The sequence below is a fragment of the Grampus griseus genome, assembly GCF_964374135.1.
Source record: "Grampus griseus genome assembly, chromosome: 10".
In the NCBI taxonomy this organism is placed as follows: Eukaryota; Metazoa; Chordata; class Mammalia; order Artiodactyla; family Delphinidae; genus Grampus; species Grampus griseus.
Window position 1 is genome coordinate 31,703,171 of NC_139004.1, and position 18,443 is coordinate 31,721,613.

General features: G+C 53.9%; 3 protein-coding genes across 9 annotated transcripts in view; 1 reads left to right on the forward strand and 2 right to left on the reverse strand.

The window, feature by feature from the left end:
* The window catches only part of PTK7 (protein tyrosine kinase 7 (inactive)), a gene marked incomplete at its 5' end in the record, with an annotated part of 59,855 nt that extends 58,808 nt beyond the window's left edge, over positions 1-1,047 (reverse strand). For all 4 annotated transcript variants that reach the window (XM_082664236.1, XM_082664234.1, XM_082664235.1 and 1 more), the window contains one exon: positions 969-1,047. In XM_082664236.1, the coding sequence (XP_082520362.1) occupies positions 969-1,047 (79 nt within the window). The remainder of the gene's footprint in view (positions 1-968) is intronic.
* Positions 1,048-2,463: 1,416 nt separating this feature from the next.
* On the reverse strand, positions 2,464-14,412 carry KLC4 (kinesin light chain 4). Of its 4 annotated transcripts, XM_082663881.1 has the most exons (18): positions 14,375-14,412; positions 13,895-14,042; positions 13,466-13,550; positions 12,488-12,769; positions 11,255-11,485; positions 9,543-9,624; positions 8,748-8,958; positions 8,209-8,296; positions 7,015-7,116; positions 6,596-6,769; positions 6,182-6,281; positions 5,930-5,982; positions 5,646-5,716; positions 5,356-5,464; positions 4,625-4,765; positions 4,208-4,323; positions 3,790-3,853; positions 2,464-2,917 (listed from the first exon to the last, which is right to left on the reverse strand). In XM_082663881.1, exons 4-18 carry the CDS (start codon positions 12,743-12,745, stop codon positions 2,867-2,869), a joined length of 1,851 nt encoding a protein of 616 aa, XP_082520007.1. In that variant the 5' UTR covers positions 12,746-12,769; positions 13,466-13,550; positions 13,895-14,042; positions 14,375-14,412; the 3' UTR covers positions 2,464-2,866. The 4 variants fall into 4 exon arrangements, with proteins under 4 accessions (XP_082520007.1, XP_082520008.1, XP_082520009.1 ...); XM_082663882.1 differs by lacking the exon at positions 14,375-14,412 and having other exon boundaries at positions 13,895-14,140; XM_082663883.1 differs by lacking the exons at positions 13,466-13,550; positions 13,895-14,042 and having other exon boundaries at positions 14,375-14,404.
* Positions 14,413-14,602: 190 nt separating this feature from the next.
* MRPL2 (mitochondrial ribosomal protein L2) lies at positions 14,603-18,166 on the forward strand. Its single transcript, XM_082663885.1, has 7 exons — positions 14,603-14,799; positions 15,926-16,094; positions 16,654-16,795; positions 16,905-17,020; positions 17,097-17,207; positions 17,486-17,559; positions 17,918-18,166. Exons 1-7 carry the CDS (start codon positions 14,704-14,706, stop codon positions 18,128-18,130), a joined length of 921 nt encoding a protein of 306 aa, XP_082520011.1. The 5' UTR covers positions 14,603-14,703; the 3' UTR covers positions 18,131-18,166.
* Positions 18,167-18,443: the final 277 nt, after the last annotated feature.

Sequence of the window (18,443 nt, forward strand, 5' to 3'; positions counted from 1 at the left end):
TCCTCTAAAGCACTTCAACACCTCGGTGGTGACTCTCAGGTGTGATCAAGCCAGGAAATAAAGCGAGGGGAGGGTTCGGGTCCAGTCTGCCCTAGAGATAGGGGCCACACCCTCATCAAAATGCTGAGGCCCTCCAAGAAGACGGAATGAACTCTTTTTGCTTTTCTGCCCGTAGAAAGAGAGATTTTCTTTCCTTGCTGGGGAGAGAGAGGATGGAAATCCAGGAAGGAGCAGAACCAACCCCGTCCGCACCTTTGCAGGCCGGCCATGCCCGATTTTGGCAGCGGCCTTCACACATGAGTCACCGAGACAGCCTGGGACTCTCAGCTCCCAGATCCGACCCTGGGAGGGAGTGGGCTCAGGGCTGGGGCCGGGAGCTGGAGGAGATGGGACGGACCCTCACTCTTCTTTCCCTTCTTCCGCCCTCACCAGCAGGGCCGTCTGGGTCCCAGCCTGGCCCAGGAACTTGGAGGAGGGAAGCCGGGAGCGTCGGGCCGGCATAGGTAACAAAGCTCCGCGCTCAGCGCGCCGGTCGGTCCCGCATCCGGCCATAGGCCGGCCTCCCTCACCTAGGCTGAGCCTGCCGGGGGGACTCCATCTCCCCCACCCTCAGCCACCGCGCTGCACCCCCTAAGTGGGGGGGCGGCGCCGTTTCTCCCCCGCAAAGAAACGCCCCACTGGAGCCCGGGAGCCGGCAACTCCCGGCAGTTCCCGAGCAAACTCCCGGCTCGGGCAGGGAAAACTCCGGGGAGGCTGGAAACGCGTCCTCGCGGGCGCGGGGACGAGAGGGGCCCGGCCGAGTAAGCGGGGGCTTCGCCATCTCCCGGCCGCCGGGACCTCGTCCCCCGCCCAGCGAGCCCCTGCCCTACGCCCGTGTGTCTCCCCTGCTCCAGTTGTCCAAGCCCACCTCCACGGCGCCCCCTTTGGCCCTAGGGGCTCCCGCGCTCCCCCAGCTCGCCGGGACTCACCGCCCAGCAGCGGCAGCAGCAGGACACTGAGCAGAGGCAGCCGGCGAGGGCTGCTCGGGGTTCCGCGCGCGGCTCCCATCCCGGCGGGCCCGGGAAAGGGGGCGGGCGGGCGCACGGCGGGCTAGCGGTCAGCGCTCCCCGGCGGGCCCAGGAGGCCGAGCGCACCGGAGCGCGGGTACCGCTGCAGCAGCCGCAACCAGAGTCAGAGCCCGAGGCGTCCCGAGCTGGAGCCGCGCGCGCCCGGTACCTCCGTCCGAGCCGTCGCGCGCCGCCGCCGCCGCCGCCAAGCCCCGCCCCGCGACGCCCCCTCGACGCCCCCCTCCCCGCCGTTGTGGGGAGGAGCTCCTACTTGGGGGAGGGGTCTGGAGACGGATGGGGGACAGAGAGAAGGAGGCCCCGGGGGAGTGTGGGGACCTGAGAGAGATAGGGGAGCGGATGCTGTGCCTACCACCTAGTGTGCAGGGACTCAGGGGACCTAAAGTGACTTTTGTGATTCCGTGGCTCCTGGAGAAGATCGTGGTTTCTGGGCTTTCCTGAGGGCTGTGACCAACAGTTCCCCCAAATTCTCCGGGTGGGAGGTGAAAGGGTGAGTTCTGGCTCACTTCTCAGCAACCTGAAATCCGGAGGGAGATCCAGAACAGAAGGGTGTCCTTGGTGTCCCCAAGCAAGGTAAACTGGAGATACTGTGGCGCCCCAGGAGAGAAGTAGCCTGGAGAAGAGGAGGACCAGTGCATGGCTAGGGTCTGGTTTGGCTCTGGACCAATCTGAACCCAAAGGTAGAGAGAGACTGGGCTCTCTGAACACCAGGCTGAAGGCTGTTAAACTGACAGATTCATCCCAAGTCCATCTCCAGGCAGTCTGGGCTGTGTCAGGGCATGGCCAAGTCTCCAGCTGTGGGGAGGCCCAGTACAGCCCTTGTTCCAGGCGCCCCCCACCCCCAGCGCCACCACCCCCACATTCTTTCTTTGTTGTGAAAGCAGCAAGGGGTGTAGGAGGCGGGTCAGGAGGAGTCAAGCTTTGGAAGATGGGCCCCAGCTGCTGCTGGGCCTCCAGGATATGCCGAGAGGGTATGGATAGTAAGTGCCTCATCCCCCTCTGGCTCCAGAGGGCCCCCCAGGCCTGCTTAGACCTCCCTTCCCCCAAGCAGCTGGGAGGAGGAGGGGCCACCACAGAGGGCCTCACAGGCCAGGAGCAGTGGCGCCAGGACTCCAGGGTCCTGCCACATGGCCGCCACATGTCCCTGACAACGCAGTCCACAGCACCTTCTCCTTGGGTTGTGGGCCTCCCCCCATCCCCCAGACGCCTGCCTGCAGGCCCTGCTGGAGAGGATACAAACAGGGGAAGGAAGAGAGGAGAGATCCAAGAAGCAACATTCCTCCTATTGCCCCATCCATCACTGCCCCTCACCCTTCTGTGAGGGGCCCCAACACCACCCTTGCTTCCTACTCTCTTCAGTTAGGACTCAAGTGGCTGAATGGTTACCTGATTCTTTTATTTAGGTAAAGTGAAATACACGGACCTGAAGTGAGGCAGCAGAGGGAACAAGAGAGGCCAGGGCAAGGCAGGTTGGCTGGCCAGCCCCAAACCCTCTGACAGAAAAGCCAGCTGCAGGCTGCATCTCTGAGGTGCAGACCCGCTCCTTACCCACTCTGGGGCCCCTAGTAGCAGAGCTAGCTACTCTAGAGTACCACAGGGTGGGGAGAGGATGTCCTGAGGGTCCTTCCTGAGGGGGATTCCTGAGGAGGGAGCTGAGACCCTAAGGAGGGAGCAGCAGCAATCTTCTGGTTAACTGCTCCCCCTTCACTGTCCCACCTTGGGGCTGGAAGAGCCAGGAGCAATAGGGAATGCTGTGAGGACTGTGTGGGGGACCCAGCAGACCTGGGGGGGTGGGATGAATGTCAGCTGCTTGAAGAGAGGTCCATACTGCTGGCACTGAGGCCTCGGGAGACCTGAAATAGACAATAGCATGCCATCAGCCCAGGGACCTCAGCCTCCCAAAGACTGTCCCCTGGAGTCTTATCCATCTCACGGCTGCAGTCTCTCTCTGGACCTAGGATGGAGCCCGTAACCTCAACCCCAAGCTCTGGGCTTTGTTTAGTCTTTGCTACGATTTCCCAGAAGGCCACAATCTGGTGGAGAAAATACCTGGAAGAACCACATGAATATTGGCATATACTTTGAATGTGTTGATACAGGTGGTCGTTTCCCATTAAAATGTCATTGCTACTTCTTTAACAGAGACTCATTTCTTTTTATATAACTTGTACAGTCTTTATACGATCTCTACAATATCATGATGTAAAAGTGCTTCGGGGTAACCTTATAGAGACTAATTCTCATCAATACATCCTTTGCATAATTTCTCACTGACGTCGCTAATGAAATAAAGCAGAGAACTCTTCTCCAAAAAAAAAAAAAAAAAAAAAGTCATTGCTGTTTTCTCAAATGGAGATGAGTTAATGCTTTTTTTTTCTTTTTCCCTTCTCATCTACTGCTGAGTCCCCAAGGTGAGGAGTATGGTGGCTATAGGAGGAGACCAATTAGTATCCCCAAATCATTCCTGAATTATTCATAATTCCAAAGTACCCATTTAGAGAACATTCATTCCTGTTCCCCTCCTGATTAATTTATCTGCTACTATCTCTGGCCCGAAACTGTCCCTTGGCGGTCACCACCCCCAACAAGCTGCTTGATTCCTGTCTGCCCACCTCCAATTCCTTGGCAAAGCCTTCATCCCAGATGATTCTCGACTCTCCCCTCTCCCCACTGGGCTTATCCTTTCTTTCTCAGCCACCAACACACTCAGGCGCACTGCTCTCACCTGGAGGGGTGCTGCACTTGGTTGGTTCAGATAGTTCAAGGAGGCTGCCCGCTTCATGTTGCCGCTACAATGGAAAAGAAAGAATCGAGGCCTCTTCTCTTCCCATGGGTGGCCCTAACGCTTGGGACTCTTGGGCACCACCATACACACTCAGATCATTGCCTCCCCACCATCTGACCCCCCGCCCCCGCACACATACACGCACTCTCTTGTCTTCATCAGTCACCAGCATCTTCTCAGGTACTGTTGTCCCCGCACTGGGGCACCCATTTTTCCCACACTCTCTCTCCACAGCCACCCCAGTGACCTCCTCCATGTTTCTCTCCAAGATTCTTCTCCTCCAGAGGTGAGGGGCCAAGCGGAGTTGGAGGCCAGGGCTCACCTGCCCACTCTGCCATATCTCAGTCTCAGTGTGTACCTGGAGGGCCGGGGCTCGGTCCCCTGGAGCTTCCTCACCAGGAGTTCGCTGCTTCTACGAAGCACATCTCGGATCTTGCCCAGAGAGCCGCTCCTCTGCAGGGCCCCACTGCCATCCTGCCAGAGAGGGATGGGGAACAGAAGCTAAAGGGATCCCAGGCAGACTGGCCTCTGAGTCCACTCCTGCCATTTATTTTGCACACCTCCCCCTCCCCCCAAAAGCCCAGCGACTGAAAACAAGAGCCTGGTCAACAGCTGGCTTGCAGAGAGACCCCTGAGAGGGATGGGCTAACTGAACTGGGACGGGGACAACATCCCCTCCGACACGCACATCCTACATGCATCCTACAGGCTCAGAGCCTCTCACCACCACCAGCAGGAGAGGCAGGAGAGATCAAGGGGCGACGATCAGACTTACCCCTGACCACTCCACAGCCACTGAGGCATCTTCACCTCCCTCAAATTTCACACTGCCACCAAGGCCCTCCTGGGAGGTCCTTCCACTGTCACCCTCCCCAAGCAGCTCAGCCACCTTGGTCTGGCTGATAGGGTCAGTGCCCTGGAAGGAAAAGGAAGGAGCTGGGACTTCCCACTTCTGAACTCCTCAGGATGGGGCTTCCAAACTTTTTCTCACCATCAGCCGCAACAAAGAATACATTTTTCTTTGAGACTTCCCAGTACACACATACTGGAAAGGAGACACTCACCTTTTCTATTTGCAATGCGTTCCTACATAAAGATACACATCCATCTTTAGCCGAGGCCCACACTGAACTGATTTCAGGACCCACTGAGTCAAGACCCTCAACTTGAGAAACTCCGATTCAGGGCTCCCCTCAACCACAACCCTCTCACCCACACTGCCCGTGCCCCGCCTCAGAAGATTCTTCACATTATCAAAAGGCAGGGCTTCCCATAATAGTCCCATTTAGTGAAATGAACCTTGGAGTCCTGACCACAAAGGGCAGGTAGGGGGTAAGAACACACTTAAAAAACAACCACGGTCACAAAAGAGTCTCACCTGCCTGTCCTGTCTTCCTCCTCAGCCTCTCCTCTTACCCTTCAGAGAGTCACAAGCAGCCTCAGTGGTCCTCCATCCTGTCCCCAGGGCCCTACCTTGCAGACCTCCTTCCCCTCTTGGTCTCTGACCTGTTTCCGGGAACGCAGGGCACATTCCTCCAGGGTCTCAGCTGCCTCCAGCTTTCCCTGGCGCCTGTACAGAGCTCCGAGGTTTCTCAGGGTCGTGTTTACTGTGGGGCTGTGACAGGGGAGACCAGGGAAGGAAAAGAAGATGGACTCAGAAAACAAGCAGGAGAGAGAGGGAGCAGAGCTAAGGCCGAGGGAAGGTCCAAGGGAAGAAGGGGAAGGTCCAGGAAGCCGGAAGCCAGGCTTGGATGGAGGGCATCGGAGGCCAAGCCGGCTGCTCACCCGCAGCTCACCTGCTCACTTTGCAGGCCTTGTACCAGCCTCCATACTCGGCGTAGGGCGTACTGCCCTCACGGTGCCGGCTCTGCAGGAGGACAGAGGGGGAGGTGAAGCCAGAGATGAGAGTACCGAGACGCTTGGGTACAAGCTGGCACAGGGCCGGGGTGCAAGCTGGGCTGGGGAAGGCACCATGCACCTGGGGCTGGTGCTTGGATGGGAAATGAGGAGCTGGGCTGGGTCAGGAGTAAGTCAGAGGCCCTGGTAGCCTCAGGCTCCCCAGGCTGGGCCCCCCACTCACTTTGCTCATTTCCTCCCGCTCCTCTGCATGCATCCAGATGGGCTTGTGGTCGTCTGGGGGTGATACATGGGATGGGATGGCACGGTTAGAGAACGGAGCTGGACAGTACGGGGGAGCCAGGACCCAGAGGCCGACAGGGCTGGACTAAAGGGGTCTGGTTCCCCCTTGGGAACCACTGTGGTCAACCCCCCAACCTTTGGTCTGCATTTCCTTTCCTCCCTGCAGCTCCCTGCCCAGGCCCTCACCACTCACCATCGACAGACCCAAACTCCTGCACATGGGCACGGGTCAGGATCTCTTTGTAGAGTGTCTCAGCCTCAGCATACTTCCCTTGTTTCAGGTAACAGGAAGCCTGGGGGCAGGAAGGCAAAAACACAGGAGCAAGAGGTAGAGATAAGGTCTCGGCCAGGCCTGGGATTTCCACTTCTTGGTCTCTTTATGACTTTCCCCAGAGATCCACCTCACACCTCTTTGTCTAGCTGCAGGGTCCAGGGTGTTCCCACTCCACTCCACTCCCAAGAGGCTACGGAACTTCTGCCTTCCCATGGGAAGGAAGCAGACCCCTCAGCCCCAAAGGCAGCCCCAGAGCTGGGCACAAAGGCGATGAGGTCAGTGTACCAGACTGTGATGCTCCCCCTTCCCTCCTCCCACCACCTTTGCCCTCACCAGGTTGTTCTTGGTCCGGGCCACATTAGGGTTGTCCGGCCCCAGCTGCCCCTCGTAGATGGCCAGTGCCCGCCGGTAATAGCGCTCCACAGCCTCATACTTGCCCTGGTTTTGGCACAACAGGGCCAGGTTGTTCAGCTGCTTTGCCACATCTGGGTGGTTGGTGCCCAGGACCTGGAGGAGTACAAAGGACAGACAGCTGGCTGTGACTATGTGTGTGCTTGTGTGTGTGTGCGTGTGCATGTGTGTGTGTGTGCATGTGCCCATGCAGGGAGCAGGGGGAAAGGAATGATGGAACAGGGAATAAGGCAGAGATGGGGGGTGAGACGAAAAGAAGTGAGGGGCAAGGGTAGATCAGAAGAGAGATGGTGGACGAGGGGTCACCGCAACAGGGAAGAACAGGCAGAGGGCACAGGCACCTTTTCTCGAATCTCCAGGGCCCGCTGGCACAGCGGCTCCGCCTCCTTGTATTTGCCCCTCTTGCCATAGAGCACAGCCAGATTGTTGAGTGTGGCAGCCACCTAGGAAGACAGGCCTGCCCCCATCAGAAACTGGATGCAAAGGACCTTGAACAGCAGGGCCCCACACTGCACAACGCCCAGACAAGTGGACTCTGCCACCCGAACCAGAGGCGGCGGAGGGGAAAGTACTGACCCCCGTGGCTCTGAGGTTCTCCATGGGGGTGGTATCACCCTCTAAATAGACTTTTAGACATTTCTGGAGGCAGGGTATTTTTGGTTGCCATAAATATTGGGGGCCTTTGGGGAGGCAAGGATGCTACAGATGTACTGCCTGTGTGGGACAGCTCAGGCAACTTTTGAATGTCCTGCCAGGCTTTCAAACACTGAATATAAGCTTTGAAGCTTGGTGGGATATCAAGACAGGAGTTATGTTTTCTGAGCTACATCATCCCTGCCTATCGTGCGTCATAACACAGGGAATTCTTTTTCCACAGTCAGCTCATTTTCAAAAATATCTTATTTCTCATTGTCTCCACTTTGACAAATCTAGCATTTGTCTTGGCATGCTATCCCTACTTAAGGTTATTTCTCTCTCTCTCTTATCACAGACAAATAAATCTGGTCCATTATTACTTATTCTAACACTGGATTTTAATCTTGCATGCGCCAATTCTTCTGCTCTGTCATTTTTCTAATATGTATTTTTATGTAGAATGACTTACTGGTTTTACTTCTTCTAAATCTAAAGTTATTCAGTCATTATATATCAGACTACTATATTATGTCTTCTAGCATTGTTGTACTCAACACAACTGTTATTGTTTTGCATTTTCATCTTACTGTAATGTATTATACATATTATTTTATTATAAACTACCTTCCTTGTTTCTTTTTTATATTAATAGGGTATCATTCAACTTTTGAGGAAATTATACGGGTAGGTTGGTTACATTATCTACGAGTTAAGTTTTAGGAAAATATTCATTATAAGGAGTCATTGGGTCTCAGAGTTGAGACCACTGGGATCAGCAGACAGTGCCTAGGAGAAATGAGTCTTCATGCCTCCCTCCTGAGAAGCCCCAGGGAGTGGGCTGAGGGAAGCAGATGAACAAGCTGAGAGAGCACAGGGGAAGGAGGGCAAGGAATACTGACAGCAGGGTGGTCCCGGCCCAAGGTGCTCTCCCGGATGCTGAGGGCATCATTCAGCAGGAGGGCAGCTTCCTTATACTTATTCTGGTCCCTGTAAGAGGACAAAAGTGGCAAGGGGTTAGCCCGAACTGTGGCCCTAAGCCATCTCCTTACTTCCTTCCCTTTGGGACAATTGAGGTACATTTAGGGATTGGGCCCCCCCCCATGAGGAGACAGGAAGCCTGGTGGGAGCAGTGAGAGGGGTTCACTGACGCACACTGAGAGTTGCCATGCCCAGAGAAGGCCATAAGGCATAAGATGCAAGAGACAGAAACAGAGAAGGAGACCCTCCCCAGAGGAGAGATGAGAGAAGCAAAAAACCTGAGGGATGAGTATTCTCTGAGGTCAAGGGCTCAGGTATGAAAGAATAAGAGTCTGGTATAGAAGAAAGCCCCCAGGTGGGAGGGAGAAGAGGTTCCCTGTGGAGAGGAGGAATGAGAGCCAAAGGCAGATCAAGGCGGGAACGTGGAGGCAGGTTCGTGCGAGGAGGACCTCGTACTCACCGATACACCAGAGCCAGGATGTTGAGCATAGTGGCCACGTCGGGGTGGCCGCGGCCGGACGTGCGCTCCAGGTCCTCCAGTGCCTGCTTGCAGAGTGGCACAGCTACCTCATAGCGACCCTGGGCTGCATACTGGATCACCAAGTTGTGCAGTGTCCGCAACCTTGCCGGGATCTCATAGCCACTGTGCTGGGCACCCGGGCCACGGGCCACTACACCGTCGCAGAAAAAGACAGGAGACTTCCTCAGATGACGCTGCCTCTCCCTTTGCTGTCTGCCCTCCCCACCCCACTCCAAGACTTGTTCCGTGCCTGTGCCTACCCCCCACCAGGCTCCCTGCATAGACCTGCCTCAGCTGCTACTCTTTTGACCATTCCCTTGCCCCGTGCCCATCACAATCCCATTTGTTCACCCATTCATTCAACAAACTACTCAATAAGCATGAGGCATGGGCTGCCAGGGATACAAAGTTAAGAAAGACCTGGTCATTTCCCTTGAGGAGCTCATACTCTTCCCCTCCAGGGTCACTCTTCCACTTGACTGTGAGCTCCTTACTGGCAAGACCTGTGTCATGCTCATCTTCGTCTCCCTGGTGCCCAGCACAGTGCCTGACACAGCCTACGTGCTTAATACATGTTGATGAATAAGGGGGAAGCTGAGGAAATCAAAGTACTGGTCCCTGGCCCATCTCCAGAGGAAGTGGAAAGCCTATTCCTGGATGGTGAGCATCCTGTGTTCAGGGTAGGCCACAGCTGCGACCAGCCTCCTGACGCCCCTCCTTCAGCCTCCAACTCACAGCCATTGCTGGGGTCCTCTTCCTCCTCATTGGGGAAGAGGTCATCCAGGGAATCCTTGGAGGCATCACCTTCCTTCTCCTCCTGGAAGGGAAGAAGCAGCATGTCTGGGCCAAGATAGCCTCAGCAGCCTCTTCACGCCCCCTCTAAACCATGAAATCATTGACAGGTGGGGCCTAGTCCCTTGTTCATGTCCCTGCCCCTGGGAAGGCCAGCATCTGTCCCGCCAAGCTTAGGCCTCTCTTGTTCATAAAAAATGAGAGATGGGGACTTCCCTGGCGGTCCAGTGTTTAAGACGCCGTGCTTCCACTGCAGGGGGCACGGGTACGATCCCTGGTCCAGGAACTAAGATGCCGCATGCCGCACGGCACAGCCCAAAAAACAAAAAATAACAACGAAACAAAAACAAGAGATGCTTCGGCCAAAATGTCATGACTTTCCCTTCCTTCACATCCAGAGAGCTTCCTTCCTTCCTAAGCACCCTCACCCTCCACTCTCTCCCCCTCAACTCTTGTAATTATAGTCCCGTGTTGATCCCTGTGTGTTTACACTGATTACATGTCTGTCCTGTCTCTCCTGAGGGCAGGAGTGTGTCCTATCTTATTGACACGTACCCAAAGTGTCTAGCTCAGCCTGACACCCTTATCTGCCACCACTAACTCTGTATGTAGTGCCCAATCCTCACTGAATAACCTTTCACACCAGGCAAAAATGCTTTACCCCACCAGGCACTGCAGCCTTGTACAAACACTTGCAACTCTCCTGCCCAGATTCACCAGTGTGTCCCATACAAATCATCCCACTTTCCCTGGGTCAGACCACCTTTCCAGCCCTGGCGCCTTATCTATGAATCTATCTCACACACACACACAGACACACAGACACACACATACACAGACACACACACACAGGTCTAGAAAACTCCTCCCTCTCCCTCATAGACGACCAACATCCATCCCAATTCCTAAACCAAGTAAATAAATAAATAAAATAAAATTTAAAAAATCCAACCTAAATCTTGCCCATCCCTGTTCCCCGCCTCTTCTGTGAATCTTTCAGACCATTCCAGCCCCCAGGAACCTACCTCCTTGGGACCCTCCCACACTGACTGAACCACTCCTCCAGCACTGGGCACTTCCTGTTTGTGTTGTCACATACGTGTTCTCACACGTAAGCCTTGTTCCTACAGCTACACTATAAGCTCAAGAAGGCAGAAACTCTCTTTTGTAGTTCCTTACATCTACCTGCCACACATCTTCTTGCATTGCCTAAGGCACAGAGATATACAAATGCCTGTTGAGTGAGGGTTAAATTCCACACATTTTGAGAGCAAATTTTAGGACTTGCTCAACTGGGCTGTGCTTTCCCTAATTGCAGAGCTCAGGATTCTGAACTGGAATTGTCCAAATGCCTATCTGTCCCCCTCAAAAAAACCTATTACTGTCAGAGCAGGAACCCTGCCTTGTTTACTTTGCATCCCCAACAGAGTGCACTGCGCCTGACATATAGTAGTCATTTGATCAAATGTTGACTGAATGAGTGACTCTTGTTTCTCCCTTGCTGTCATCTGGAGTTGGTGTCAGGACCTGAATTCTGCCAGGTGGGGGCAGGCTGGGCAGGGCTGCTGGCCCTTATGGATGATGGAGCAATTGCCCACGTTTGTGGTGACTCCCAGCTGTCCGCCCCCCAGCCAGCCTCGCCTGCATGTGCTCACCGCGGTGTGCCCATCCTCGTCATACTGACGCAGCTGTCCCAGGAACTCTAGGTGCTTCTTTTCCTCCTCCAGCTGAGCCACGGCCTGTTCGCTGCGCTGCAGCCGCTGCTGGGTGCCCGCCAGCTCGTCCCGGAGCCACTGGTTCTCCTGGCACAGCCGCCGGACCTGAGCCCGCAGCTTCTGTTTCTCCGACTCCACTGTGCTCAGGTGGTTGGCCAAAGCCAGCATCACCTAGGTGGGCAATCCTGTGAGCGCCGGGCTCTGGATAGGAGTGTTGAGGGATAGGCGGGAGAGAAGCCGGCAAGACTGGCAGGGGCCAGGAGGAAGGGGTGGGTAGTGATGACTCTACCTTCAAAACATACCCTGAATCCAATTTCTCACCACCTCCAGAGCTACCGCCCTGGGCCAAGCCACCATCAAGTCCCACCTGGATTATGAGAATTGCCTCCTCACTGGCCTCCCTGTTTCTGCCCTTGTTCCCCTAGAGTCTGGTCTCAACCCTGCAGCCAAATGATCCTTTTAAAATGTTAAACCACATCACTTCTCCACTCAAAACATTCCAATAGCTTCCGTCTCACTCAAAGTGGAAGCCAAGTCCTTACAATGGCCTACAGTTCTACAGGATCTGTCCCCTGCCTCCACCACCTCTCCAACTTCATTTTCTATTTTGCTTGCCCTCGTTCACTGTCCTGCAGCCACATTGGCCTCTCAGTGAACTCATCGGGAAGGCTCCAGGTCGGGGCCTTTGCACTTGCTGTCCACTCTGTTTAGGATGCTCTTCCCCCATTTACTGTATGACTCATTCTCTCATCTTCAAATCTTTGCTCAAATGGTGCCTTTTCAATGAGACTTTTATTGACCACCCTATCTCAAACTGTATCCTCTCCCCATACGCCCTAGTCCCCTTCCTTGCTTTATTTTTATCCTTTTACTCTTAACAGTTATCATTGTGGCATACTGAATCACTTATTTATTCATGTATTGTCTGCCTCCCCCAGCTACAATGTAAGCTCCAAGATGGCAAAGGTTTATGGCTGTTCTTGTTCAGTGATGTGTCTCTAGTGTCCAGGAGAGTAGTGCCTAGCACATGGTAGAAGCTTAATACATATTTACTGGGTGAATGAACGCAAGCAATTACTAGGACAAGGGGATCCCGAGTGACCTCAAAGCCCTAATCAGACAACTGCTCCTCCATCTACCCTGGGCCACGTGGCACCACCTCCACCCCCTCACCTGGGCCTCACTCAGCCCCAGCTCGATGTTTTCCATGGAACGGCGCAGCTGCCGGGCCTTCTCATGCACCAGCCCTTCTTCATGGCCACCCTGCTGCAGACACTCGATGGTTTGGGAGAGGCTTTGCAGCACAGCCTGGTGTTCACTGTGGAGGGCCTCCAGCCCTTGGCTCACCAGACGAGTGCTCCCCAGGATCTCCTCCTGGCTGAGCCGGTGCCCTGCAGGCTCATCCCGCTGTCCCAATACCAGGCCCGACATCCTGGCTGGGGGACCTTGCCTGGGCTACAGAGAAACAACAGAGCTCAGGCGGGGTAAAGATTGGAAAGAGTGGCTGAGCGCCTTGGGTGGGAAGGATCCAAATGAAGGGATGAGAACCAGTAGGGGGGGACCCTGTGGTTTAATTGGAGAGGGAGAGTGACCAGTGGGGAGGCAGCCTGTGATGACACTAGACACAAACTAAGGTCGTGGGAAAGAGAGAGGGAGACAAATTGACTTGAACGAAAAACTGTAGAAAGAACAAAGGTGCTGAGAAGTAGCAGAGGGATTTAGAACTAAGGAACACAATAGAAGAGGAGCTGGAGAGAGAGCTTGGGTTAGGAAAAGGAATCAAGAGAGGAGAGACAGCACTATAGGGAACACAGAGGGTGTCTGAGAGAGCTGCAAAGGGAATGGAGTTAAAGCAGACCAGAGGTATGCAGAAAATAGTGCAGAGTTTTCAAAAAAGGGAAAGGAATAGTTTTCAAAGTTAAACCAAGAAAGAGAGGGAGAAGAAAAGGAGAGGAGCCTTCATCACAAGACCCAGATGAGAGGGGCCTAGAGGCTCAAAGTCTTCAGGTTGCATCACCCACGGGGCTAAGCCCAGCATCTCCAAACCTGGTCAGCTCTGCCTCTTTCCCCACTAGCCTGAAACCCCAGGTCTCAGGCAGTCTTCCTACTTCCTCAAAAGGGCCTTGTTTCTCATCTTTGAAGTTTTCTTACCTGTATATAGCCCTTGGTTGTGGTGTTCAGGCAGGAGCTCAGAGGAAACTCTGTTCAAACAGCCAGGAACTCAGAAGGATCTGCCCTGCCCAAAGTCCAGAAGCCCAGAGTTCCCACCCCTTCTCTCACCACTTCACAGCCACCCAGAGGACCTGGCATGGAGCCCCACCCAGGACAAACGCCCTCCCTCCCCTGCCTACAGGTCTTCAAAGACTACCAATGTCCCTCCTCCTTCCCCAAGCCAACCTCCCACCCCAAGCCTGGGGGGCTATTTTCTCCCAAGAAGGGAGTGAGATTTGATCTGAGACCTGCGGCAAGGGGCGTGTCTGGGAAAGGGTGAGGAGGAAGACCTGGTCACTCCTAGCCCAGTCATTTCTATGGTTTTGTGTCTATCATGATCACATACTAACAGGCTCTGAGAGGAGTCACCTTAGGGTACCTCCCAGACGCCCGATGATGCAGGGAAGAACGGCAAGTCTGCTGAGCGGCTGCGGGATCACAGGGAAACGCGGCGCTGGGAGCTGGTCTCCCGGGCCTGGGAATGCGGTGGAGAAGTGTCCCAGGCTGTCGACCTGCCCTGAGGCCCAGGGTGGGGATAGAGTGAGATGGACAGAGGTGACGGGAGGTGGTGCGGATGGACGGCCGAGGTCCGCGTCACGGACGAGGACACGGGACTGTCAATCCGGAGGTCACTGAGTCAGTCTGTAGCGCAGGGGGCGGGGCAGGCCGTCTGTCCCTCTGTCTAGACGCCGAGGGGCGGGAAGAATCGCGGGGGGGGCGGAGTTTTTAAGGCTGACTGGAGTTGTGTAAGTTCGGTCGGAGGGGCTTATTTGTTCATTTGTCTGGGAGTGCAGGAAAGAGGTAGCGGGACTTCAACTCTCAGCCCCAGAGGTACCCTCAAAGACTCACCCGCAGTCCGTCGGTCTGGCTGCCGCTCTTGCCGGTACTGCGCCTTTAAATCCATCATGGCTGCCGCTCGAGGCAATTGTTTTGACGGCTCCAAGGGGCGGGGCCTGTTCCACAGTCACGCGACCTAAGATCCACCCGGGGATTGGCTCTACCGCGAGCAGGGAGCGTAAGAGGTGTGTGTCCAGCTTTGTCTCGGGTTCTCTGACTGCCTCTTTTTACGTCATTAAGGAGCGACAGAACGGGGACCTGTTAGAGTCATCCAGTAGCACCAGACGGCCTGGCTACAGGTAATGGTGGCGTGCTGAGCCCAGCCGAGCCTGGCCCAACTCATGGCCCTGCGGGCACTGACCCGCGCTCTTGGCTCTCTGAGCCTGACGCCCCGGATTGCCGCCGTCCCCGGCCCAAGCCTGCTCCTGGCCACCCAGGTAATCCACCTTACCCGGGAATGTGGCTGTTTCCGTTCGGGCAGCCGGAGAGGGGGCTCCAGGAGAAGCGAGGTGGGGGATGCGAGTCTGGTTAGGAGTCACGCCGGCCTGTGACCTTGGATAAGTCACTCTCAACCTCAGCTTTCTCCTCTGTAAGTGTTGCTATCTCACAGGGTCCCTGGATTCCTCAGACAAGATACTGGAGGTGAAAGTGCTTTACAGACAAATGTACAGGTTTCAATAATAATTAACATTTATTGTCTCTCATAAGCCAAGCATAAGTAATAGACGTTTTAAATAAATGAATTCCTTTCAATCACTTTACAAATTAGTTATTGTATTCCCATTTTACATATGAGAAAACATAAGTAGTCGAAGGTCATACACCAACCATTGGAGCTAGGTAATCTGGCTTCAAAGCCTAGGCTCCTTAACCATTATTATAACCATTAAGGATGAGTTACTACTGAGATTAGAGAATGCAGGGCAAGATACCAAGAATAGGAGCCTAACATGAAGATATCTCAAGGTTCCTAGCGGGCGACTGGTGAGTTACAGAAAAGAGAAGTTAAGTCTTACCTCCCCGGACCTTTCAGACTTATGGTAGAGTTTGGCAGATGCATACTTAAAATTCAAAACCAAACCAGCCTGGGAATTCAGCAGGGAACAAGACATAAATGATCTCTCCCCTCCATTCATATCTGAAAAACTCTCAGAAATATGCAGCAAAATGGGCAGAAGGGATTGATGCCAATGGTGGTACATGGGTGTATGGAAGTTACCAGCCCTGGAGAAGGGAGTTGTTTAGGGAAGGAAAAGTTTCTTAGAGAAGAAGAGTTTTGAGCCAAATTTGGAAGAAGATGCACCAAGGGGAGAACATTCCATTGAAGAAATACTTGAGAGGTGAGAGGATCAGATGAGGAGAGGTAATCAACACACATACACCTAGATGAACATTCCGAACTGGTATTTGTGCAAGCTGTGATGGGTGGAGTTTTTGGATAGCTGGTCTGGGACTTCCAGGAGGAAGGAGGCTACAAGCTAAACTTTGTGCCCTCTCCCTTGGTTCTCTGAAGCTTTTCCTTCAATTAGCTTTCAAGTGAAAGAGATTTCTGTTTATCTCTAGGTGACAAACAATGTCCTCCTTCCGCTGCCCTCTCCCTCGATGTTGCTTCCCTGCCGCCCAGTCCTTACCTCTGTGGCCCTTAGTGCTAAGTTTGTGTCCTGGAAGAGTCGTACCAAGTATACCGTTATGCCAGTGAAGATGAGGAAGTCTGGGGGCCGAAACCACACAGGTGGGAGCAAGGACACGAAGATTTCAGCAGTAAAGGGCAAAAACATGGCAGGATCCTAGGGCTGTATTTTGATACAGGCAGAGGAATGTAATTAAAAAGCATTTATTGGACTCCTTCTGCATGTAGTATGTGTGTAAGAGTGAGAGAGTAGAATACAAAGCAATAAACAAGTGGTCTGTGCTTCTAAAGATAATGTAGGTAGTTGAAGAAAACTGGACATACTCAGGAAGTTATATGACATTTCTCTTCACACCCTTCAAAAATTGACAATAGTTGAAATTGAACACGAGTTACATGGCTCTCAGTAAACTTACTGAATTCAGTAATTTGTAGAGATTTTATCTGGATGTTTTATACAATTTCAATATCATAATTATGTTTTTACCAAGCTCCATGTAGGTGTTCACCCTGACCCCATTGTGCTGTGCAAATTTTTATCATTTTCTGCTTGTGTCATAATGTTGGGGAGCGCTGCTCTCTGCCTAGGATGGGTCTGTTCCCAATGCTGGGAACTGACTCGTCTGACTGGGGTCATGTCCCTGCACTGTCCTGACCACAGGCCGAATCCAAGTGCACGGTATTGGTGGGGGCCACAAGCAACGTTATCGAATGATTGACTTTCTGCGGTTCCGGCCTGAGCAGCAATCCAAGCCAGGACCCTTTGAGGAGAAGGTCATCACTGTCCGCTATGATCCCTGTAGGCAAGTTTGGGATGTGAGGTGGTGGTATGGCTGAATGACTGCTCTGTGGCTTTTCAGGAGATGTGAGGCTGCCTAGATGGTCTGCTTACCTGTGCCTCACTCTGAACAGGTCATCAGACATAGCTCTGGTTGCTGGGGGCAACCGGAAACGCTGGATCATTGCCACAGAAAACATGCAAGCTGGAGATACAATCCTGAACTCTGACCACATAGGCCGAATGGCAGGTGAGAGATGGCTGCCAGATGTGTGTGGCCTGGGAGGCTGCAAGGGTTCTGGTGCTGATGAAATTCTGTCTTTTAGTTGCTGCTCGGGAAGGGGATGCACACCCTCTTGGGGCCTTGCCAGTGGGGACCCTCATCAACAATGTGGAGAGTGAGCCAGGCCGGGGGGCCCAGTATATCCGAGCCGCAGGTATGAAGAAAGGAGCTGCTTGGGATCTTACAGTTTGGAAGGCCAAGGGGTACCTGCGGTTGCAACTCTCTGAACCCATGGGCCCACATCTGGTCCAATGGCAGAGAAAAAGAAGGAAAAACAAGGCTGAAGAGGTGCTTGTGTTTTGACCTAAAACCTTACATGCATCCTGCTTCAGTGTTTCTCCTCCTCAGAGTGTGTGGGGTGTGGCCCCTTGGAAATCTGCCCCCCACCTCCTGCTCTGTGGAGGGTTGCAAAGCTGTTTCTCCCTTTCCCAGGGACCTGTGGTGTGCTGCTACGGAAGGTGAATGGGACAGCCATCATCCAGCTGCCCTCTAAGAGGCAGATGCAGGTGTGTGTGGGGTGCAGGTGGGAGGGATCAGCGAGGGAGGAATTTTTGGAATGTACCTAACCTGTCCAGGATAGCTCCCAGGTGTTTTATGTTGAGAACTGCCTCGAGCTGGGTCTGTCCTTTTCTGCCATGTGACTAGGCGTGCCTTGTCAGGCTGGCACCATGATGGAGTAGGGAACAGTGCCTTCTGTTTTCAACTACTGTAGGACTTGCACTCAGGTTCAATTATGTTGTGCTTTCCCCCTCTCCTCTCCTTTCTCTCCTTAAGTGTAAGAAGTCTCCCAAGAGTCCATGCCCTCAACAATGTCAGGCTCTTTCCCCCCACGGTGCATTCCCCTCCATCTGCTTTCTCTGTCAGGTGCTGGAAACGTGCATAGCAACAGTGGGCCGAGTATCCAACGTTGATCATAACAAACGGGTCATCGGCAAAGCTGGGCGGAACCGCTGGCTGGGAAAGAGGCCCAACAGTGGGCGATGGCACCGCAAGGGGGGCTGGGCTGGCCGAAAGATCCGGCCACTGCCCCCCATGAAGAGTTACGTGAAGCTGCCCTCAGCTGCTGCCCAAAGCTGATATCCCTGGACTCTAATAAAATGGCCCCCATTTTTATCTGTTTCTGGTTTTTGTGGGAGGGAGGAGGTACATACTGGATGGGGGGGGGCCGCGGGGACAGAAGCAAACAACCGTTGGCGGTAGGAGAAAGGAAAGCAAAGTATGGGGCAAAAACGGGCCGTTCCTCTCTCATTTCCAGTGCCCCCGGCCCACCTTGCTCCGTGCCTTTATATGTAATGGAGGAGGGGGGAATAAATCACCTCCAAAGTCTTTCCCAATTCTGACTTTGGGAAGCGGGGAAGGCGCTTCCGGTGCCAGGAGGAGGGAGACGGAA